Source organism: Felis catus, chromosome X, assembly GCF_018350175.1.
Source record: "Felis catus isolate Fca126 chromosome X, F.catus_Fca126_mat1.0, whole genome shotgun sequence".
In the NCBI taxonomy this organism is placed as follows: domain Eukaryota; kingdom Metazoa; phylum Chordata; class Mammalia; order Carnivora; family Felidae; genus Felis; species Felis catus.
This window is the reverse complement of record NC_058386.1, coordinates 109,856,080-109,880,203: the sequence shown is the minus strand read 5'-3', so window position 1 is coordinate 109,880,203 and position 24,124 is coordinate 109,856,080. Positions and strand designations below refer to the sequence as shown.

The 24,124-nt window shown below is 42.6% G+C and overlaps 1 protein-coding gene across 2 annotated transcripts in view; it reads left to right on the top strand.

Annotated features, from left to right (window-relative positions):
• GPC3 (glypican 3) overlaps nt 1–24,124 on the top strand; it is a 421,980-nt gene that overhangs the window by 268,500 nt on the left and 129,356 nt on the right. For both annotated transcript variants that reach the window (XM_023249386.2, XM_023249385.2), the window contains exons 4-5: nt 11,237–11,370; nt 23,343–23,468. In XM_023249386.2, coding sequence (XP_023105154.1) covers nt 11,237–11,370; nt 23,343–23,468 — 260 coding nt within the window. The remainder of the gene's footprint in view (nt 1–11,236; nt 11,371–23,342; nt 23,469–24,124) is intronic.

Genomic DNA, 24,124 nt, shown 5'->3' with positions numbered 1-24,124 from the left:
AGAGCGTGAGCGGGCCAGGGACAGAGAGAGAGAGGGAGACACAGAATCCGAAGCAGGCTCCGGGCTCTGAGCTGTCTGCACAGAGCCGGGGCTCCGGCTCACATATGGTGAGATCATGACCCGAACTGAAGTCGGACGCTTAACCTACTGAGCCCCCCAGGTGCCCCGATATTAACCCCGTCTTTATGTTTGCAGCTAAATCTTTCATTTGATGAGTTAGTTTCTTTGATTGGAAGGTGGAATGATATCCTCTACTGACTCTTCATCTAGTAGGCGTTTGGCGATGTCAACTCTACAATTTTTTTTCCAGAAATACTACGAATTATTTTTTTTAAGTTTTTATTTAAATTCCAGCCAGCTGACACACAGTGTAATATTAGTGTGCATGTATCCCTTTGCATTAGTATTTTTGTATCCTTTGGGTAAATACCTAGTAGTGCAATTGCTAGGCCATAAAATAGTTCTATTTTTAACTTTTTGAGGAACCTCCACCCTGTTTTCCACAGTTTTCCACGGCACCAGTTTGCGTCCTCACCAACAGTGCAAGAGAGTTCCCCTTTCTCCACATCCTCGCCAACACCTGTTGTTTCTTGTGTTGTTGATTTCAGCCACTCTGACCAGTGTGAGGTGGTATCTCAGTGTAGTTTTGATTCGCGTTTCCCTGATGATGAGTGATGTGGACCATGTTTTCATGTGTCTGTTGGCCATCTGGAGGTCTTCTTCAGACAAATGTCTATGCATGCCTTCTGCCCATTTTTTAAATCGGATTATTTGTTTTTTGGGTGTTGTTTGATAAGTTCTTTATAGATTTTGGATACTAACCCTTTACCAGATATGTCATTTGTAACTACCTTCTCCCATTCCATAGGTGTTGTTGATTGTTTCCTTCACTGTGCAGAAGCTTTTTATTTTAATACAGTCCCAATGGTTTATTTTTGCGTTTCCCTTGCCTCAGGAGACATGTCTAGAAAGAAGTTGCTACCACCAATGTCAAAGAGATTACTGCCTATGTTCTCCTCTAGGATTTTTATGGTTTCATGTCTCACATGAGGTCTTTAATCCATTTTGAACTTATTTTTGTGTATGGTGTAAGAAAGTGGTCCAATTCCATTCTTTTGATGTAGCTGCCCAGTTTTCCCAACCCCATTTGTTGAAGAGACTGTTTTTTTCCCCATTGGATATTCTTTCCAACTCTACAGTGCTTATTAATTTCTCCACTGTTGGGTGTACTTGTTCAGCTGCTATAATGCAATGCCCCCCACACACTATGCTTTAATGGCTTTTCCATTTCTATTCCGGAAAAACTATAACAAACATTTTTGACTTGTAAATACCTCATAGCATCTAGTTTTAAATATTTAATTCCTTTTTCTTTAAACTCTGAATGATTGATTTCAGGATGACTCAACACCTTAGCTCTCAGTATAATACTATTCTGAAATGTTCCGTTGCATCAGACATAGATAAATTATCAGTGTCTATAAGGCCAAAGGAATGATAGCTTTTTGTCATATTCTTGTTTCTTAATTGTGGTTGCAGTATACTGTGTATGTTCCTCCTTTCTGTGATTCAGAGAACTCTGGTAAGTCAGTTTAACACTTTTTTAGCATCTTTAGACCTAGACATTATGGTTTGAGCAAGTGAGTCTTCTAATCTTTCTTTTTAAAGCCAAGCATTCATCTTCAAATTTCAGAAAAATATGTTATAAAAATTTTTATTATATAATGACACATAAAGTCTTCAATAGTAACAGTTCCAGTTAATTTTAAAACTTAGATGACCTTTCAGGACGCCTGGGTGGTTCAGTTGGTTAAGCATCAGACTTCAGCTCAGGTCATGATCTCACAGTTTGTGGGTTTGAGCCCCGCGTCAGGCTCTGTGCTGACAGCTCGGAGCCTGGAGCCTGCCTCAGATTCTGTCTTCCTCTGTCTCTGCCCCTCCTCTGCTCGCTCTCTCTCTCTCTCTCTCTCTCTCAAAAAAAAAATAAACATTAAATTTTAAAAAATGTAGATGACTTTTCAAAAAGTATATTTAAATATTACAAACAAGACTGCAAAGCATATTTACTTCTTATGGTTTCACATAGACACAAAACTTCTAGATTTCAAAATAATAATTCGTTAAATGAGAATGAGGTAGGCATCACCTCTAAGTAGCCAGTCAGAACACTAAGTATGGAGAATACATGAACCTCTGAAAAGTGCATGTATTTGTACCTCAACTATCTCAGAAAGTTTTAGAATGCACAAACACATATTCAGAGCAATGATTTCATTATACATTATGTAGTCTCTGGAAAATTCCTTTATATATTTGGGGGGGAGTAAGAGTGAAAAGGGAAAATAAAGTCTTAGTATTATTATGGAAGTAGGTTGGACCTCTAGAACTTCCTGAGAGGGTCTCAGAGAGCTGCAGTTGGAGGGAGCGAAGGGGGGGAAGGTCAGAACTGGAGCTGGGGAGACCAGTTAAGAGGATGTTGGGATGCTTTATGTTGCAGTGGCTCTCCAACCTGTGTGCACATCAGCATCCCCTGGAGGGCTTGTTAAAATGGATGGCCGGACCCCACTCCCAGCCATTCCGGTTCAGTAGGTCTAAGACTGGGCCTTAAAATTTGCATTTGAAACAAATTTCCAAGTGATGCTCATGCTACTCGTTTTAGGGCCACCCTTTGAGAACGACTGCCCTGGGGCCCTGCTGCTCATCTCAGAACTCACTCCATACTTACTGTGTATGAGTCTACATGAGTAGGACTCCCAGATGATTTGTTTACATATTAAAGTCTGAGGAGCACTGTTCTAAGAGACCGTTAATGGTCTCCTAGACCTGAGGATGAGGAAAAGCGCACAAGGTTAAGTTATTTATAATCAGCAAAAAACAAGACTTAATGGCTGGTCAGAGGGAAGTCGGGGAGAGGGTGAAATGAGCGATATACTTTGGCTTCAAGTGTTAGGTACACATGCACGACTCCACTGTGTTTTCAACTCAGAATCTATTTGTGGCACATATAAATTAGTTAAATGCAAGTCTCTTCCACGAAAGCGTATTGAAAACCTGTCTCCCATTCCCATAGCATTCATCCCCATGCAGGTTAGAGACACTGGGTAACCGGCAAAGATCAGGGGCCCCCTATCAGTTATTGGTGCCCTGACGAACAGAACGGGATATTCCAGGTATCCCAGAGCAAAGAGTTCAGTCTGTGATGTGCAGACAATGGCGGCAAACTCAATGTGGTTTCCATTCAGAGGGGGGACCCCAATCTCCTCAAACCCTTTTGTTGTCTTCCAAAAGCCTCCAGCTAAAGAACTCCTCCAGGTATCAGAGTTAGCAATGTACTTGACCAGCTGAGCCAGGATCCCAACACACCAAGTAGGCTGCAGAAGGTAAGCAGTCCCCGCTTCCAGAATGAATGAGTCAGATTTCTACGTGGATGTGGATGACATTGCATTCTCATCCCTCCGTCTGTTTGATCCTCACACTGCTGGGCGTGGCAGGCGTGGTTGTTGCCTCCATTTTGCAGATGAGAAAGCTGAGTTTGAAGGAAATTAAATGACCTGGGTGGAGTTATTGAAATGGTAAGAGAATGAGCTGGGACTAGAACCCAGGTAACCTGACTCCAGATTGGGTGCTCTTTTCACAATATTGTAATGCTGTAGCTCCGCTGAACAGCACACCGATCTGTAGGACAAATTCCCCCTTTTTTGGATTCCAGTTTATTTAAAGAGATGACGTGAATGGAAGGTTCAGACCGTGACACCTGATTTCTTAAAATTGCGTGATTCATAATACATTACAGATTATTAGCGACTTTTATTTTAATGGTCAAGCAATTAATGATGAGTCACAGCAAAACGTCTGTGGCAGAAAAAAAAAATGCTTACATTGTCACCAGGTCTGTTCATTATCCTCTGTGCTCTATATCCAGATCAATCAATAGTTAATTAATCATGATGTGCTTCCTGAAGTACAAGGTTATAAATTAATTTAATGCTCATATGCATATTTTTTTGTAGGAAAAATGAGTAGAAAATGACTACCATGCCCATCTCATTGTAAGAAAATGTATGTAATGATTACAAGCATATAATAAGAATGGTTTGCCCAGCCAAATGTTTGTTCATTTCAGTTAATCAGTATTCATTTGAGCTACTTTCATGCAGTTTGTGGAAGCAATGCAATCAGTTGAGTAGTGTGGCAGATTTAAATCAGTAATAAAAGCCCTGGGGAAATTAACAAGACAAAACATTAACCACAGACTAAACATTAACATATATTAGCATTTTTATTATACCTGTAGAATTGTTAAATGGGCATGGTTACTACTATTAAAAAGTTTATGTTGTATATCACATAATTTCAATGTATATTTTGTTTTAAAACTTTTAAGATTTAATTAAACGAAATTGAACAACAGTGTAATAGACAATTCAACAGAATGAACTGGAGTTCATTATTTTATTTCCGCTGGAAACCTATGGAATTTCCACCCCACCCTACCCCCAAGCCCCAAGGCAGCACCCTAAAACGGGTGGCACAGGTAATACTCCTTTAGAGTGGACCGTGGGATCAGACTGGGTATTTAAATTGCATAACCATAGAGGAAGGTTTATGTTTTAATTCTTTGGTGTTCTGATGAATCCATTGACGATCAAAAACTAAATTTACACCAATTATTTAGCAACAGTTCTCAGAAAAGCACTCTTTGGGACCACAGTGATCAGCTGGAATCTAGCAGAAAAATCATTCTATAATTAAATAAAACTGCAGAGACCCTCTGGAGCCCCTCAAGTTTTGGTGACCTGAGATAAAGCTCTTGAGAGGGAAGGCGATGATGTACTGATCGCAGAGGACAACTCGGTGAGACAGCCAACTTCTTCCTCAAAGGCTGTCCAGTTTCCGAGGACAGTATGATGCATCTGAGGCTCCTCTCCTACAGACTCACTAATGGGAACTTTTCTCTTTCTGTTTCCCCCTCTTCTTTCTCCCCTTCTGCCTCCCTCCTCCCCTTCCTCCTATTATGGGCCATGTAAGTTAAAGCGTGCACACACACACACACACACACACACACACACACACACACACACCTCTTATTTACTTCTTGAGAAAGAAGATGTTGGAGCACCCGGGATGGCTCAGTCGGTAGAGCACGCAACTCTTGATGTTGGGGTCGTGACTTTGAGTGCCACTTTCGCCATAAAGTTTACTTTGAAAAAATAAATGTAAAGCCTTTCCTTCATCTGACTTTTTACAATTGAGAGCAAAATACATCTGTTAGGGGTAGTTAAAAGTGGGAGAGAGGCATGGGGCGCCTGGGTGGCTGAGTGTCTGACTTTGGCTCAGGTCATGATCTCACAGTTCATGAGTTCAAGCCCCACATGGGGCTCACTGCTGTCAGCACAGAACCTGCTTTGGATCCTCTGTCCCCCCCTCTCTCTCCACCCCTCCCCCATTTGCTCTCTCTCTCTCTCTCTCCCTCTCTCTCTTAGAAATGAATCAATAAACATTAAAAAAAGAGTGGGAGAGAGTTGAAGATACTCTTTAATGTATTTGCACCCCTACCCCATTTTCTCATCTGTTAGGGTATTACAGCTAAAGACTTAAACCTGTTGCATTTTTGTAGCCATAGGATCAACCTGGAATCTCCATTTGGGGGAATCTGTAAGGAATACACTCGGGCCAGTCATCAGACTAGACCTGGTTTATACCATAGGAATTATAGATTTTGTAGCCAATCCAAGAGTCTGAGTTTAGTCAGGGTCCAGGGACATCCTTCAAGCAGCAGGCACAGGCTGGACACAATTAGGAACCGCATCTCCCACAGAACTGGACATCCAGTGTTTTAGTGTGGCTACTAATCGACTCTTACCTGGCAGGCCAAAGAGTTTAAATCACTCCACTAGAAATACTGCCTGAAACTTAGGTTGGGATTGGATGTCAGTTTTCAGCTTATCTTTAATCAGTAGCCCTTCTTTAAAATATGTTTTTGAATTCTTCATAATCATCACTTTTCTCCGTTTATGGATGGGATGTCCACAGGGCTACAAAGCTGAGCCACACTCAATACTGGGAAGCCCCAGAGCCTATCATCTTGACAGAAATCTATGCATCGAGGGAAAAATCAAAAACGAAAACTTGGGCACCTGGCTGGTCAGTCGGTGGAGCATGCAACTCTTGATCTCAGGGTTGAAGTCTGAGTCCCACGTTGGGTGTAGAAATTACTTAAAAAGAAACTCTTTTCAAAATAAACTTAGGGGGCACCTGGGTGGCTCAGTGAGTTAGGTGTCCAACTTTGGCTTGGGTCATGAGCTTGTGGTTGGTGAGTTCGAGCGCATGTCGGGTTCCGTGCTGACAGCTCGGAGCCTGGAACCTGCTTCCGATTCTGTGTTTCCCTCTCTCTGCCCCTCCCCCACTCGAACTCTATCTCTCTCAAAAATAAACATTCACAAATTAAAAATGATAACTTAAAAATAAAACAAATAAACTTAGATTTTGGAGTCAGACAGATGTGGGTTCAAGTCCTAGCTCTGCCATTTACTACCACTGTGACTTTTCTTCAGTTCCTTAACTGTTGTGAGCCTCAGTTTCCTTATGTCTGAAAATGGGGTCAATAATACCTGCTCTGTTGTAGACGGTTGTTGCAGAACTCACTGCTGAGAACAGAGAATGGATGTAGAAAGTATTACTGAGGCACTAGGCTGGGTAAGGTGTTATGTTACAAATGTGAGGTATTGGTATTGTTGAGAAATTTACAATGTAGACTTTCTCTGCTGAGCCACTCAGAGGGAAAGATCAAGCATGAGTTTTTTCGTCACCCGAGAGTTTCCAGAACCAACAGCAAATGGGGCCTGAGAATCAGTACATTTAGATTTTAACCAATGGGTTATCTGCATTTCTTGACATGTCAGTTATGGGGAGCCTGTGTGAATTGCATCAAACCAAATGCTTTATGTGGTTTCAAAATCTTTGGTGATATATTGTACTTGAAAAGTCATTTTCACCTATTCAAAGGAATTCAGAATCAAATATGGCACTTGCTTCACATATCATATCTTTTTTTTTTTTTTTTTTGCATGAGGCCATAGTTACAGGTGGAGTGAAGCTGTGGGCTAGGTCAAAACAAAGTCTTGTGGATGACAGGTAGAAATGGGGTTGTGGGCCAGTTCCCCCCCCCCTTTTTTAAACGTTTTATTTATTTTTGAGAGAGAGAGAGAGTGCGAGCAGGAGAGAAGGGCAGAGAGAGAGGGAGACACAGAATCCGAAGCAGGCTCCGGGCCGTGAGCTGTTAGCACAGAGCCCGATACGGGGCTCAAACCCACGAACAGTGAGATCGTGACCTGAGCCGAAGTCAGACCCTTAACCAGCTGAGCCACCCAGGCGCCCCGTGTTCTCTTGATGCCTAGTCTACTGGGCTTTTCACTATACCTTGCTGGGCCCTAGTGGTGTATTCTCCTCATGCATCTACGAAGCCAGTGCTTCTGGACCCTGGTTAGAAAAGAATGAGTGCTAAGCTTAGTAGGATGACCTTCTGGCCTAGATATGGTCAGAGGCCTGGGCTTCTTATGTTTCAAGTCTTGTAACACTTCAGAGCGCTCTTGCCTTCCCTGCCACAGGTTCTGGCACGTGAGTAAAGGCACCATGAGGAATCACAGTTCATGGAAAACAAAAGGGTTTTCTATCCCAGGTCTATTGATAGAGACACTCCCCTCTCCAATAAATTCCCTCCGACTAACGAAACTTCAAGATAGCAGCATCTTTGACCAGGGACATTAGTCAGTGAAAGGAAATTGGATTGCGCTGTTTATTTAAGAGCCTAAAAGTCCTGGGCAGGATACTGAGTTCTAAAATTCCACTTGGGAGGCTGGTGCTTCTTCGGCAAGTGCGGCTGTAGCGTAAGACCCAGGTCTCCTAGCATAGCCTGATGTTGCCCAAGGGGGAGGCTGAAAGGACCTCTTTAATGTGAATACTTCGTCTCTTTGTAAATTAAGGTTTCTTTTTGCGTCCCCTTCACAAAATGAGCTCGTAATATTCACCTACAATTCACACAGTGTGGAGGTGAAAGATGTGCAGAGAAGAGCCCAAAGGGGGGGGGTCTACACTTGACAAATGCTTTGTATATGAGAAGAATTTGTGTCATGGTAGATTTGTGGAAGAAAATACAGCCTGTCTGATAAGATGTGGCAGATTTCAGATGGGGTGTGTGTGGGGGGGCATTGGCAGGACATCATTGTTTGCCCCTTACCCCACACGGAGCCTTGGGAAGCCCTCCTGATAATACCACATTGGGTGGCTTGGGAAGGAAGGTCACACTGGCTACATTCTCATTTGTTCTTAACCTTCCTACTTTTGCCTCAGCTGCACCCCTTTCCAGTAGGGTGGGAGGGGGGTTAGAAACTTGAAAGTCTTGCTGTGGCCCAATTAGCATTCACTGATACAAAGGGCAGACTTTCAATGGGGAAGCAGGTTTCACAGCTGTGGTTTGTGAGTAGACGAGCTACCATGGAAGATGTGTGAAAGATTTTGATTTCAGCGCTGGATTTGGAGCAGGTGTCGGTCAAAAGAACGTGTCCCGTGCTCCTGAATGTGCTAAGAATACTTTGATCCTGGTGAAATAGATTCTCACACTGATGTATGTTCGCGGAGTAATAAATAGATATTTAGGGAACGAAAATCAAGGTTTTGTTCTACGAATGTTCACCAGTAATGTGACAAAGTAAACATGTATATCTCTCTGAACATAGTTTTAGGGTGCACAGTCTGGCCTCAGTTATTTGTGTCTGCTTTACAAGCTTTGGAAGCAATTGGGACTGAACTGCCCAGTCCAGCCAGGCAGCCCCCTAGCCTAAAGCAGCCTACCAGACTGCTACCAATTAAGGCAAACTCAGAGAATACAGACTCTTCATATGAAGTTCATATCAGCCCAAGTCAAATAGCATTTCATAAACACATCTGCAAAATTCAGTATCATACATTGCACAGCCAAACGGAGTGTTTCGAAGTGTCTGCAACTTTTGTCTCTTTCCCGTTAAGATTAGACGATTGAAAATAGCTGGTCTGAATATCAGACTATAGGTGCTGTCCTTCATCAATGGAGGTGATGCTACTGCTGGCTTTAGATCTTGTTTCTTTTTTAAAAAATTTTTTTTTACATTTATTTATTTTTGAGAGACAGAGAGAGACAGAGCACCAGTGGGGGAGAGGCAGAGAGAGAGGGAGACACAATCTGAAGCAGGCTCCAGGCTCCGAGCTGTCAGCACAGAGCCTGATGTGGGGCTCGAACTCACGAACTGCCAGATCATGACCTGAGCCGAGGTCAGACGGTTAACCGACTGAGCCACCCAGGCACCCCTAGATTTTGTTTCTAATTCAAGAATTTATGTACGTATGGAAAACTTTCCAAAGCTATACGAACTAAATGCCATTTATGCTTTTATAAAGATATCGATAGCTTAGTAAATGTTGTCAGGGCCATCTTGAGAAATCCAGAAACGGATTACCACACACAGCCCATGGCCTATCAGTAGAATGGTGTGCCAGACCTGATAACTAGGACTTCCGTTCAATTTGTTTCAATTAATTTGCCTTTACTGAGAGCCTAACAGTGTGCAAAATTCAATCAGAATTCCATGGAGGTACAGAAGTGACAAAGGTATAACCTCGGTCTTCACTAGGTGTTTCTAAAATATTTCGTAGAGTATACAATCTGTATATTCACCTTGGCTATGTTTGGCTATATTTTGGAGGACTGGGAATTCCTTTGAAAAAAAGAAAATATAGAGGGGCGCCTGGGTGGCTCAGTCGGTTAAGTGTCCTGATCTTCGGTTCAGGTCATGATCTCACGGCTTGTGAGTTTGAGCCCCGCGTCAGGCTCTGTGCTGACAGTTCAGAGCCCGGAGCCTGCTTCGGATTCTGTGTCTCCTCCTCTCTCCCTGCCCCTCCCCCACTCAGGCTCTGTCTCTCTGTCTCTCTCCAAAGTAAATAAACGTTACAAAAATGTTTTTTAATATAGAGAGGGGTGCCTGGGTGGCTCAGTCAGTTAAGCGGCCAACTGGCTCAGGTCATGATCTCATGGTTCATGAGTTCTAGCCCCATATCGGGCTCTGCACTGATAGTACAGAATCTGCTTAGGATTCTGTCTCTGTCTCTGTTCTTCCTTCCCTCATGCTCTCTTTCTCTCTGAAAATAAATCAACTTAAAAAAATGGAGAGTGGAAGAACTGGAAAGCAAGATCATCTTCTAGGGAGGTGACATTGTATAAGCTTTGAAGTCACACAGTGAATGAATCCACTCCCTGTTTGCTGCAGGCAAGTAACTTAACCTTCCTGAACCTCACTTTCTTTACCTGTAAAATGAGGGTGATAACTTTTAGCTTAGTGTCTGGAGTAAGGGAGACATGTTAATGCATACTTCTTTACTACAGAAGTTCATTTAGGCATTTGTCTGAAAATGAAAAAAAAAATAGAAATCTATAAACAATCGAACCACATCATTCAGGACTAAGCTTTAGAAGGAGGCATCCAATAAATACTTTGGAATGAACAAATGAATGGATAGAGAAAGGAAGGCAGGGAAAAAAGAGGGAAGAAAGGAGGAGAGAAGGTGGACTTTCTTGAGCACCTGCGTTCTGTAGTACTCTCAGTCCTGGGCTTGGTCAGCGATACGTGAGTCGTAGCTGACGACACTGGCTATGGATAGTTGCCTTGCCTTCTTCCTTCCCTTGCGTGTTTTTAGGAAAGTCACATGAACAACTACATTGACATTTTTCCGAATATCCCACCTTGGGTCTTGTAACAAAATGCTCCCAAGAGTTGGAGCACTCTGCATGGAGGCTGTGTTGTAACACCCTCTCATCTCCCACACCAGTTTCTCCTAAGTTTGCAATTCCCATCTGTGAACCTTCTTCATACGAATAAATACCGAGTGCCATTGACAGGTGTCAGTAGCGCAAGTCCTGTGTAGAGGGTCCTCTCAAATGTGTACTTCACTATAGAGGAAAAGCGTTTTTCATCTTAGGAAATCTTTGAATAGGCTCTGCTCAGAGCCCCACTACCACACTCTTCGGCCTCCTCTTGCACAGATGGGCTCTTTGCCTTAAAAGCATATCACCTTTTTTGACTCTAGTAATAGCTTCGTTCTGCTCTTTAAAAAGAAATTGGGGAAGAAATTGAAGTGCATTTCAGAATTTGTTTCTACTATCATATCTGTGAAAGTATCATATAATTATATTGCATTTCTTTTTCAGATTGGCAAGTTATGTGCCCATTCTCAACAGCGCCAATATAGATCTGCTTATTATCCTGAAGATCTGTTTATTGACAAGAAGGTATTAAAAGTTGCTCATGTAGAACATGAAGAAACCTTATCCAGCCGAAGAAGGTGAGAGGGATTTTTTTCCTCTATTTCAGCATACAATTAGCAATTGTGCTTTAAGGTCAAAAACCTTTGGAGTGAAGCTTCTTAAATACATATTATTTAGTTTTTCTGAGTAGAGCATTTGATTAATTAAATTCTACCATTTGTCGATGTTAAAGAGAAAAGATACTGTATTATATGTAAGCCATATTTAAATGTAAAGTTACCATATGTAAATATCCAGTACAGCAACACAGGTGGAATGGGCCTCTCTATTCAAGGTATTTATTGACTAAACAAAACATTTTCTGCTTATGATCTGGTCTCACAACTTTATGGCTTCATTTATGACTTTCCTGGTATTAACGGTGAGTCCAGGTCAAGTTGACCAGAGAGAAACTGACAAGACACACTCATGTGTATACACATACTGTGCATTCTATATACATTCTTTTAAGTATATAAAATTAAGGATTCACGGGGCACCTGGGTGGCTCAGTCGGTTGAGTGTCCAACTCTTGATTTCGGCTCAGGTCACGATCTCATGGTCATTGGGATCAAGCCCCCCATCAGGCTCCACACTGTCAGCGCTTGAGATTCTCTCTCTCTCTCTCTCTCTCTCTCTCTCTCTCTTTCTCTCTCTGCCCCTCCCTCCTCTGCTCTCTCTCACGTTCTCTCTCTCTCAAAAATAAATACATAAACCGTAAAAAAAATAAAGGGATGCCTGGGCAGCTCAGTTGGTTAAGCTTCTGACTTTGGCTTAGGTCATGATCTTGTGGTTGGTGAGGTTGAGCCTCGCATCGGGCTCTGTGCTGACCGATGGAGCCTGTTTCAGATCCTCTATTCCCCTCTCTGTCAGCCACTCCCCAGCTCCCTCTCTCTTTCTCTCTCAAAAATAAATAAGCATTAAAACGTGTTTTAATTAAAAAATAAATAAAATGAAGGATTCTGTTTCTATTTCTTAAGACAGCAGTCAAGGGACTAACTTCTCTTCATTCCTTCATTCATAAATTCTCTTCGTTCTCTTCATTCCTCCTCCTTTACCGAGATTCCTTCCTTCCATGTTCTAGCTTCATAGTTACAAATTAGGAGTAGACACCGGATGGGACTCCTAGCACAAATCTGGGAGAACTGCCTTCCAGAAAGGACTGCACATGTCGCCCACGCTGCCACTGACTCAAGAATAGCTAGCTATGAGTTCTGCTTCCTGATGACTTTGAGGGAATTGGGAGACACTGAAAAATTAAGAGATGGAAATTAAGAGATAAAATAAGCAACAGCTTAGACGTGAGCTAGATTATTCCATTCATGTCCATTTACTACAGGAGTTTGGGAAGTAATAATTCTTCGTCTAATATGATCCAGTTTGGAATGTGACAAGAGAGAGTCCCCCCACCAGGAGCATTTCAGAAATCCCATTTTCTTCTCTTTTGTTGACTTCCAACCTAATACATTTCTAGTTTCCCTGTAGCAGCAGTTTGAAATGGTGATTCAGGGACCCAGGAAGTCCCAGAGATGCTTCCAGGGAGTCTGTGAGGTTCTCCTTTTGCTAATTCCATATCCATGTGAAGCGGGGTTTTGTTCATATACTTCAACCAAAACAGTGCACTGCCACAGACTGAATGTGGGAGCCACTGGGAGAATTTAGCTGTCTCCTGTTAAGCCAGGCTAAAGATATTTTGTAAAAATGCAAAAATGGTATCACTTTCTCACCATTTTTTTTTCATAAGTGCTATTTATGTTAACATATAATGGCTCATTGTTGGTTTATAATAAATAAATAAATAAAATCTTCCTGAGTTTTAATTTCTAGGCAATAAATATCAAATATATATTATACAAACAAATAGCTATATAGAGCAACAAACATTTAGTAACCTCACAGTTTCTGTCAGGGATTTGGGAACAGCTTTGCTGGGTGGTTCTCAGTCTCTAAAGAAATCTCGGTCAGTTTCTGGGGCTGCAGTCATATGAAGTGTTGACTAGGCTGGAGGATCTCCTGCCAGGGAGGCTCACTTACACATTTTAGCCAAGCTAGTGCTGGCTTTTGAAAGGAGGCCTCATTTCCTCACCACGTGGGCCTCGCGAGTGTCCCCATGACACGGCTGCTGGCTTCCCCAGAATACGCGATCCGTGGAAGAGAGCAAGCAGAAAGCTGTGATGTCTTTTCTGACCTAGTCTGCGAAGTGACATGCCGTCTATTCTGACATCAATTTGTTAGAAGTGAGTTACCAATTCTAGTGCACTCTCAAGGGGAGGGAAATTAAATTCCACCTCTTGAAGGAAGGAGTATCAAAGAATTTTGCGGACATATTTAAAAACCACCACAGGGGTCCTGGCCCCAAAATATTTGCCAGCCATTTCCCTATACCATAGGGTTTCTTTGGGAGGTTTTTGTCTTTCTGGGAAGACAACATTTGGTCATTTCTCCAGACCTTCTGTAACCCTGACTTGACTTTGTCCGTTGTTCTGCGTTGCTTTCACTCTCTGCCCAAACCACCTGAGAAATTAACCTCAGTCTTTGATCTTTAACTAGGGGAAGCCCCTTGCATGTTGGACTGAAGTGAAAAAAATTCTATCCTATTGTATATATATTTAAATGCTTCTTTATTTTGAGAGAGAGAGAGAGCACAAGCGGGAGAGGGGCAGAGAGAGAGGGAGACAGAGCGAATCCCAAGCAGGCTCCACACTGTCAGCGCAGAGCCCAATGCGAGGCTCAAACTCATGAACTGTGGGATCATGACCTGAGGCGAAATCAAGAGTCAGACTCTTAACCGATTGAGCCACTCAGGCGCCCTAAAAATAAAATCTTTTAAAAAAGAAATAAAATAAATAAGTGGAATTTTTAAATTATAAGTTATATCTATATATTATAAATGTAATATAATGTAATATGTTTATATTTGTATAATAGTATATGACAATATGTACTTTATATATATTGCTTCATTTGACTGAGCAGAAATTTAGGAAATGCCTATTGTGTGTCAGAATGTGTGCTGGGCATCGAAAATCAAGACACAATCTCAACTCTCCAAAGCAGTCTAATGTGGAAACAGACTTAAATGCAAATAATTCCAAACAAGTTTTATAAACGCAAAAGAATCTTCGGAGTCTATCCCTAGACGCAACCTATAGGAGCAAAGAGCCTCTGCCCAGGGAGTCAGGAGCGGGCCTTCACGGAGAGGGTGGTGTATGAATTTGTAACAGAATCACACGCAGAACTTGTTCAAACTAAATACACCGACCTGGCCCCATTTTGAGACTATCCTGTCAACCTAGACACGTTTATGAGTAAGTGGGAGGTCTTACTTTGTCAAGGCCCCTCTGCCACGGCCTCTGTCTTGGGCTCTGTGGGACCCATTCCCTATTGCCTTACCAGAGAGGGCTCTACGGTACTGATTCCTCCAGGGAAAAATGAAAGTGATGAATGGGCTCTTGGCCAGGCACCCAGATTGGGCACTTTGTTTAGATTGTTGCTAACCCCAAAGGAAAGAAAAGATGGTAAAAATACTACAAAGCCTGTAGGCTTGAGTAAGTGGTGGTCAGGCAGAACTCCTTTGGGTGCTGGGAACATGAACCTGCCCTATGATGCTTCTCCGAGTTGGAGCCGTTCTTCTTGAATTCCCTGGCAGAATAAGAAAGCAAAACAAGAGAATGTCTGATTTCATTTATCTCCCTCCAGTAGGCACCGTAGAGCCTCTCAGGGAGAGGGGAGAGTTGGGGATTAGAAGATCTCTTGCTCAATGCCCTGGCCCCTGCGATCTGATGTTATTAGGAGGGTTTGTTTTGGAAGAGTGTTAGTACCTCTGTAAATTTCTCAGTATGTTCTGCACAGCATTTCACACTGTCCAAAAAAAATATGTGCCTCTAGCACCCCTGACACCCATTGTAGCATTCAGTCCGTGGAGGTTGCGAGCAAGCTTTCTGAATCTGATTATGAGTTGAAAAGCCCTTTGCCTTATTAAAATAACAACACACAAAGAGATGCAGGATTCCTTTGGTAGCATTCAGAAGTCATCTGTTTGTTTTGTCTGCCCCCAACTGGGTAGTTTGCAACACACAACTAATCTTAGAAATGGTACAGTTCAATTTAAAGGCGACGTGATACTCAACTGGTGGCCTGCGGATGGGATTCAGTGTTCCGTTAAGGTGGAAATATTGAAAATATCTGTCATCACATTTAAAACAGGATAGGACAAGAGGCACAAGTAGCAATCAGCAAAGAAGAAATGTGATTTCCGTAGTCCTTTCCAGCTTTAGGTCTTCAACGCTTCTCAGACATCAGCCTTTGCCCACTTGAATGTCTCTTTCGTTACTTCCCATATGATGTTTGCTTTGTCATTCGCGTGGCCCGATAAAGTTTGGTCGAATGCGTGAGCCACATCTGCCCTTTTTCCAAGCCCCAAATCTCTAGTGAAACAGCCCATCCTGCCCCTGTATACCAAGCTGCTGGCCCAACTGCCACCGTGTGAGAAAGTCACACGGTCCCTCCACCCTTGTGAAATTACATCTGTGTCTCCCACCCTTCCCCTTCCTGCACGGCCCCTCCTCCTCTCCCCCTCTGACTTGGTCTAAAGGGGCAATGGATTAGGTGACACTAGTAAATGACCTAGAAAGAAAAGAACAAAAGCTGATCTCAGCTCCCTGGTCCAAAATCAATGCTTACTCCCACTCTCTCTCCGACCGCTGCTCTGGTTTGGCTAGGCAGTTTTGTAAGCTCAGTGGTGCCTTCCACCCTCTGAACAAAACAACAAAGTATGTCCTGAGTGAATCAACGAGTTTCGGCTCTGGTACAAGTCATTCTGCCCTAAATAGGGCCCTGCTTCTTTCAGCATTTGTCAACACCATCTATAGGCTAAGCATTGTGTACGGATTAGACTCTGATGAATAGGAGGAGCTTCTAGCCTAGTTAGGGGAGACACACAAATCATTTCCATACACTGCGGGCTAATGTCATAGCAGAGCTGTGTCCAAAAGTATGGCAGCACCGCAGCTGGGGGAATTAGCGGCTCTCCTGTAAAAGTCGAGAAAGGCTTCTTGGAGAAGGTAACTGTTGAGCCGGGCCTTGGCGGAAGCTTAGAAATTCAGCAGATGGGGGAGGGAAAAGTGGGCCTTCCAGGCAAAGGGAACAGCCTGAGAAAAAAGTACGGGCTAATCTTGGGAATGGTAGAAAGTTACAGTTGGGGTTCAGACTGTGAAAGGTTCTCTGCCACAGAATTAAACACGATCCTGCATCACTCCAATTATAATTATTTTAGTTTATATGCTTTTCTGGGTTTTCAGCTGCTTTTCAAAAAAGAAAATAATGAGCTCCTATTACTTTATATTAAGAAAACAAGAACCTTAATGATAAAGGAGGAAAGTTCAGGATCTGCAGTCAGGGATGAAAGGCTGTTTTTACTTGTAGTGGTTTCCAATTAGTGCTGCTTTGATGCCCGCCCAAGCAAATCACTACAAGAAAGCCAAGGGAATCCCCTCCCCCAGACTGCAGAAGGGGACGCTCGTCTTGAGGACAGTGGGAGCCCTCCAGGGAAGATCACGTGCACCCGGCCCGCAATATTTCAAAATGGCTCGTGCATGCAAAGGGGCCCTGCCCTTTCGTTCCACATTTAACACCCTGAATGGAAAGCTCTATGAAGAGACTCTTTTTTTTTTTTTTTTTTTTTTTTTGCCCCCGAGCAGGCTGCTGTAAGCAAGTGTTGGGTTTGACCTAAGTGAGCCCTAGGCTTTACTCTTTCCATGTCAAGTGGTATGTTTGGCTTGCACGTATTAGAATAAAGTAGAATTGGAATTGAAGAACATTTCCTTCAATCAAATTGCTTTTCCCATCCTGGGCAACTAATTGTCCATATATATATATTTTTTTTAGAGGCAATTCAGTTGAGCTGACTGCCTTCGTTCATGGGTGGAGGTTCTTTTGTTATCTGTCATGGGCTCCTAGCACAAAGAAAAATCTGGACTGAGTCATACGTGGCTAATTAATATGTCACCTAATTTCGTTCCAGGTAGCTTTCTTTTAAAGAGAGAAATGGAGATCTTTACCTTGCCTCCTTTTAAAATTATAAGCAGAGGGATGAAGCCTTTTTAAAAGAAAAGATAAAAGTAAAACACCCTTAATTCCCATGCCAGATCGAGTTTAGGAATGAGTGACAAAGAGGAGGGGAAATGAGAGAGGCCCAGTAAACTCAGCAGGAGGTAAACTGCCCCTGTCACACTCTGCTGCTTTCAGGGCTGTGGTGTCAGAGGACATTATCACCTGTTGTCGCTCTCTTTTGAAAAGCTCATTAACTCTCCAACAGTTTAGAAAGTCTTTCTTCTGCAAAATAGTATGTGTGGATTTATTTTTAAAAATCCCAGTTTCTTTTGGAGCCCAAAGGTTTATTTCCCCACCGCGTGTGGAAGAAGGTTTTACACGAAGGAATGGCCCGCCCCGAGGTACCGCCACACTATACTGGGGGACTCAAAGGTATTGGCCGGTTGGCTAGATGGGCTGGAGCCCTGCTCTCTGCTCTCCCAAAGGGGGATACTGCCTCACCCCAGAAGCCCTGGGAATTACTTGAGAGCCTGCAATTGTTCCATTAGTCTCGGATTGGTTTTTTTTTTTAATGTTTATGTATTTTTGAGACAGAGAGGAAGAGAGAGAGAGAGAAAGAGACAGAGCACGAGTGGGGGATGGGCAGAGAAAGAGGGAGACACAGAATCCCAAACGGGCTCCAGGCTCTGAGCTGCCAGCACAGAGTCCATCACGGGGCTCGAACTCACGGACCGCGAGATCATGACCTGAGCCGAAGTCGGCCGCTTAACCGACCGAGCCACCCAGGCGCCCCTCTCAGATTGTTTTCTAATCAAATGCACCATGGATTCTAATGTGAATAGTACACACCAAGAACCAAAAAGAATTCTGCGAACAAGTCTATCAAGAGTAGGTTTTACGGTGGGGTGCGTGAGTGGTGCAGTCAGTTAAGCATCCAACTCTTGATCTCAGCTCAGGTCATGATCTCACAGTTCATGAGTTCGAGCCCCACGTCATACTCTGCACTGGCAGCATGGAGCCTGCTTGGGATTCTGTCTTTCTCTCTCTCTCAGCCCCTCCCCTGCTCATGCTCTCTCCTTCTCTCTCAAAATAAATAATCTTAATTTTTTTTAAAAAAAAAAGAACAGTTTTAGGGAAAAAAAAGCATGAAACTTTACTGGAGAGACAAGTCTAGAAGGAAATACATCCAAATATTAGTAGTGATTATCTGTGGCTGGTGAGACTACGAATAGGATTTTTTTTTCCTTTTATCTTTCTGTATTTTCTAAATTCTCCATAGTGAGCATATATGTCTTTTACAATGAGAAAGAAAACCAATAGACCTTATTTTTTTAATGTTTATTTATTTTCAGAGAGAGAGTGGGGGAGGGGCAAAGAGAGAGGACAGAGAGAATCCCAAGCAGGCTCCGCACTGTCAGCGCAGAGCCCGACACGGGGCTCGAACTCATGAACGGTGAGATCATGACCTGAGCTGAAACCAAGAGTTAGATGCAGGGGCGCCTGGGTGGCTCAGTCAGTTAAGCATCTGACTTCGACTCAGGTCATGATCTCACGGTTCGTGGGTTTGAGCCCTGCTTGGGCTCTGTGCTCACAGCTCAGAACCTGGAGCCTGCTTCGGATTCTGTGTCTCCTTCTCCTTCTCCCTCTCATTCTCTCTCTCTCTCTCTCTCTCTCTCTCTCTCTCTCTCTCTCTGCCCCTCCCCCCCCTCTCTCTCTCAAGAATAAATAAAAATTAAAAAAAAAAAGAGTTAGATGCTTAACCGACTGAGCCACCCAGGTGCCCCACCAACAGGCCTTATTTTTAAAAATGAAGGAAGAAATGGATTTAACCATTGTTTACAGCTCCTGCAAATTTCTTTTCTCCCTCCTCACTCATGCTCTTAGTTCATGCCCATGCACATCTGGCTCCTTCCATTGCCCCAATGGGCATTGCTCCTCCTAGGAGACAAGCCTCTCTTCCTCTGAGATGTAGCTCACCTCTTCTCAACCCTTTTTGGGGGGTTATATCTCAATAACGCTGGGATAACATACAGTTCATCCATTTAAAGTATATAATTCAGGGGCGCCTGGGTGGCTCAGTCGGTTGAGCGTCCGACTTCAGCTCAGGTCACGATCTCGCGGTCCGTGAGTTCGAGCCCCGCGTCGGGCTCTGGGCTGATGGCTCAGAGCCTGGAGCCTGCTTCCGATTCTGTGTCTCCTTCTATCTCTGACCCTCCCCTGTTCATGCTCTCTGTCTCAAAAATAAATAAATGTTAAAAAAATTATTAAAAAAATTAAAAAAAATAAAGTATATAATTCAACTGTTTTTAGTATAGTCACAGAGTTGTACAACCCTCACCACAATCCACAATCAACTTTAAAACATTTTCATCACCTCAAAAAGAAGTCCCATGCCCTTTAGCTATCATTCTTCAACCCTCCTCATCTCCCCACACCAACCCTAAGAAGCAACCACTAATCTACCTTCTGTCTCTATAGATTTGCCTATGCTAGACATTTCATGTAAATGGCATCCTATAATACGCGGTCTTCCATGATTGGCTTATTGCGCTTATTAGCATAATGTTTTCAAGGTTCCCCCATGTTGCAGCATATATGAATACTTTATTCCTCTTGAAAGCCAAATAAATAATACTCCATTGTATGGACTGTGTATTTGTTTATCCATTCATCGGTTGATGGACCTCTGTCTTGTTCTGCCTTTTGGCTGTCGCTAATAGTACTGCTGTAAGCATGCATATACATGTACTTCTTTGAGCACTCATTTGTAGTTCTTTGGGGTATACGCCTAGGAGCGGAATTGCTGGGTCATATGGTATCTCCTGTACTTGACTTTGTGAGGAGCCACCAAACTGTTTTCCACAGCAGCGGCACCATTTTGCATTCCCACCCACGATATGAGGGTTCCAATTTCTCCACATCTTCACCAGCACTTGTGCTCCTTTTTATTTTATTTTATTTTATTTTATTTTATTTTATTGTCCTTTTTAATGTAGTCATCCTAGTGGGTGTGAAGTGATATCTCACTGTGGCTTTGATTTGCATTGCCTGAGGCTTAATTGATGTTTAACTTGACTTCATCTTACCAGGCAAAGACCATTCAAACTGCTATCCCAGATTAGTCCAGGGGTTTAGCCAGCCCAATAGCCAGTTGGTCGTTGAAGAAGAATCCCAGGAAAAATATTTGGGGAGAGAACATGGTTGTGCTTATTAATAACCACCTCAAAAGATGAAGGATTTATTCATCTTGTGCATATAAAATAAAATAGTTATCTGGAAGGCGAAAAATATCTTAATTACCTTGCATACTTTCTGGAATATAATATATATTTCATTAAATATTTATATTCTACAGGCTTATAGTAATGGTAATATTGGCAGCAATTAATGTTATGGGGGGATTACTTTGTTCCAGGTCCTATGCTACACCCTTTACATGCATTGTCCCAAGTAGTCATCATAGCAGCCTATCATTAGCTTCATTTTACAATTAAGGAAACTAAGCCCCAGAGGAGTTTAGAATCTGCTTAACGTCTCACTGCTAAGTAAGTAAGGGAGTAGCTGGCATTCGACACTCATGTGGGCCAGACTCCAAAATCAGTGCTCTTACCTACCACTCCTAACAGGTTTTACAGGATAGCTCTGAGAATACAACCAGCATTATAGCACGGTCACTAAATGAAACTGTGCTCTAAATTCAAAATAACTAAGTCACAAGCAAGTTTTGAAAACACAATCTCTTCCTAGGCCCATCCTGCATGTCCTGTGGCAGTAACGAGTACTCTATGACATGGGATGGCCTTTTATGTCCCCAAGTTACCTTGCTCAAGTTTCAAAGAGATTCCCCTGAGTTCTAGAATTTGATGACCCAGACTGTGTTCACATTATTCACATTCTTTGCGGTTTTCGTAGACATTTATCTCGACCCCACCGAGTAATATCCTTCCATACGAAAGTGGGAGGTCTTATGTTTATGGCCGCCCCTTATCCCCTTGACATTTAGGCAGACCTTCTGTGAATCTTCTCCAACTTGCCAGTGACCTTTATGATCATCCAGGGAAACTGTAAGGGTTCAGGGGTGGGGAGAAGCTCAGAGCCTTTTTTTTTTTTTTAAACTTCTAGGGAAGTTAAATTGGAAGGCTTTGCCATGAATTCAATTTTTCTTCCCATGTGCTATCTCAGAGAGAGTTTGGAGGTAGGAGGAGGCCTAAGGGAAACTCTTTCATTAAAGAGCAGGCCGTCACCCCCCCCCCAGACTAATGACCATATTCCATTTCCTCATGGAGTGGGGGGAATTACTCAGCCTCAGCCTTTAGTCTTTCAGTTTCCACTCTTGGGAACTATATTATTACCTTGTAAAACAGAGCATCTCTCCTATTAGCGTTAATTGAACCCATCTTTTTCCTGTTAGAAACTATAATGTTGACTTTTATTTTCAGAGCCCTGTATTGAGCCTCTTCACTTTGGAAGGTGATGGAGCTCAGTGCCCAGAAGTGGGCTGCGAGGGGGTTTGAGCATAGCAGGAGGCAACTGTTGGGGTATCAGAAGTTTTATATATCCCAGTACCCTTTCTCGCACTGTTCTTTCCATCACCCTGGCTTTACCGTGCCCCAACCTTTGTGAAGATGTGCTGAGTATTACAAGCATGCTCTCTCTTCCAAATCATCAGTTGAAATGAATCGTTTTATAGTAGCAAAGTGGAAAAATGCAAGAAAATAATTTCCACCAGTCTTCCTCTTTTGGCGAGATCGGAGAACAAGCCCCAGAAGGCATTTCTGGGCTCAGGACTCCCACCAGTGTCCAAATGAGATTCAGGCCTCTGGCTCCTCCAGAGGCCTATATATCAGGCCAGTCCATTCTTAGCCTGGAGACAGTATTGAATAATTACTCCACTGCCAGCAAATTCCCTGGCCAGAGTCTCCAAAAACTTAGTAGAGACTTAAGATAGCCTTGATTGCGAAGAATGCTTTAACTTCCTTTCTACCAACAACACTGCTTTAGAAAAATAAGGAGTATTTTATTTTTGTTTGTTTACCATCGGACATCTATTGTATAGATATTTTAATATTTCTTTAAAAACATATCCACTTCTCTCCAGTCTGTAGCGCCTTATTTTGTGTGTCCCTGTACATCTGAAACAAAATAATAGGCCAGAAATTTTGCTGGGTAATGAGTATGTGTATTGATACATATTTGCATATATAATGTGCTCACTCTCTCCTCCTCCTCCCTGTCTCTCTCTCTCTCTGTCTCTCTTTCTCTGTCTCTCTCTGTCTCTCTCTCACACACACACAATTTGTCTTATATGTAAAATAAAAGCCAAAGCAAATAAATAAAACATACTAGGATTCACTCCCTCCTATCTCCCCCCCACACCCATGGGCACCACAATATACACACAAAGAACAAAGAAACCTTCCTCCTCTAGCAGATGTGAGTTTCTCTGACTATATTGTCAGGAGAATTTCATAGCGCCTACAGTGCTCTGAGCACCCTGCAATTGTGATCTGCAACTGTTAGCCCGAGCCTGCATGGAAAGGGGCCATCTCTAGGGTAATAGCATTGTAAATTACAATCAATGCACTCAATTACACCCAGAAACCGAAAGATATGTAGTGCTCCAGTGTGCTTTGTAATCAGCACCTTTGAGAATGTAGGTAACAGCATTCTGAACAAACAATGGAAGCTGAACGTGCTAGAAAATGAACGTTGGAATTAAATCATCCTTCTGATAGGAGAGGCACCTTATATGGCAAACAACTTTTTTTTTCCCCTAATATCATTTTATTGATTTTTTTTTAAACTAAATTGTGGCCTTGTAGCCTAGAATGTCTTTTAAAATCATTTATGGCTCTAATCAGCCTGGCAGAGCCTTTCTGTCATGCTGATAAGGAAATTAAACTTTTCTCATACTGGGTTTACTTGCCTCTTATGCACAGATGTTTTCTTTTTCTTTCAGGGAACTAATTCAGAAGTTGAAATCTTTCATCAGCTTCTACAGTGCTTTGCCTGGCTACGTCTGCAGCCACAGTCCTGTGGCTGAAAACGACACTCTTTGCTGGAATGGACAAGAACTCGTGGAGAGGTACTCTTTTTTGAATGTTAAATATAGCAGAACTTGGGAAAGAGTCATTATATGTTCATCTCAAGGTTAGTTACGTCTTCTCTCTGCCTTCATTAATTACAGAAGAAAAATTCTAGGAAAAACATACACGTGAGCATCTGTGAATTTACAAACTTGGAAGCATGTAGAGAACTGTGCATTCAGGGACATTTTACAAGGTGTGCAGCATAAAACAACTTTGGCTTATTGCATCGCCTCATTATGTGGACCCTTATTTAAGGGGTTTGAGGAAATCACATACATACCAATAGCTATCATTTAGTGAGAGTTGACGGCATATGAAGCGCCATGCTAAGTGCTTGTCTGTATTAACTCTTTTTATCCTTACACCAGTCCTCTGGAATAAATGCCACTATTTCCCCCATTTCATAGACGAAGACGGAGGAAAGAATAGGGAGGGAAAGAGGAGTGCCATTTCATCAAGCAGTTTTGCTGAAATGGTTGATCACCGAGTGTTAATAGAATCTGTGCTAACATCTGTCATCTATGAAGAATTTGCTCATCGCTGGAAAGGAAAGAATATTTATTCAGCAAATATTTACTGAGCACCTTCTAAGCGCCAGTCATGTTGAAGTGAACAAGCCAGGCAAAATTTCCTGTCCCGGCGAAGCTTTCGT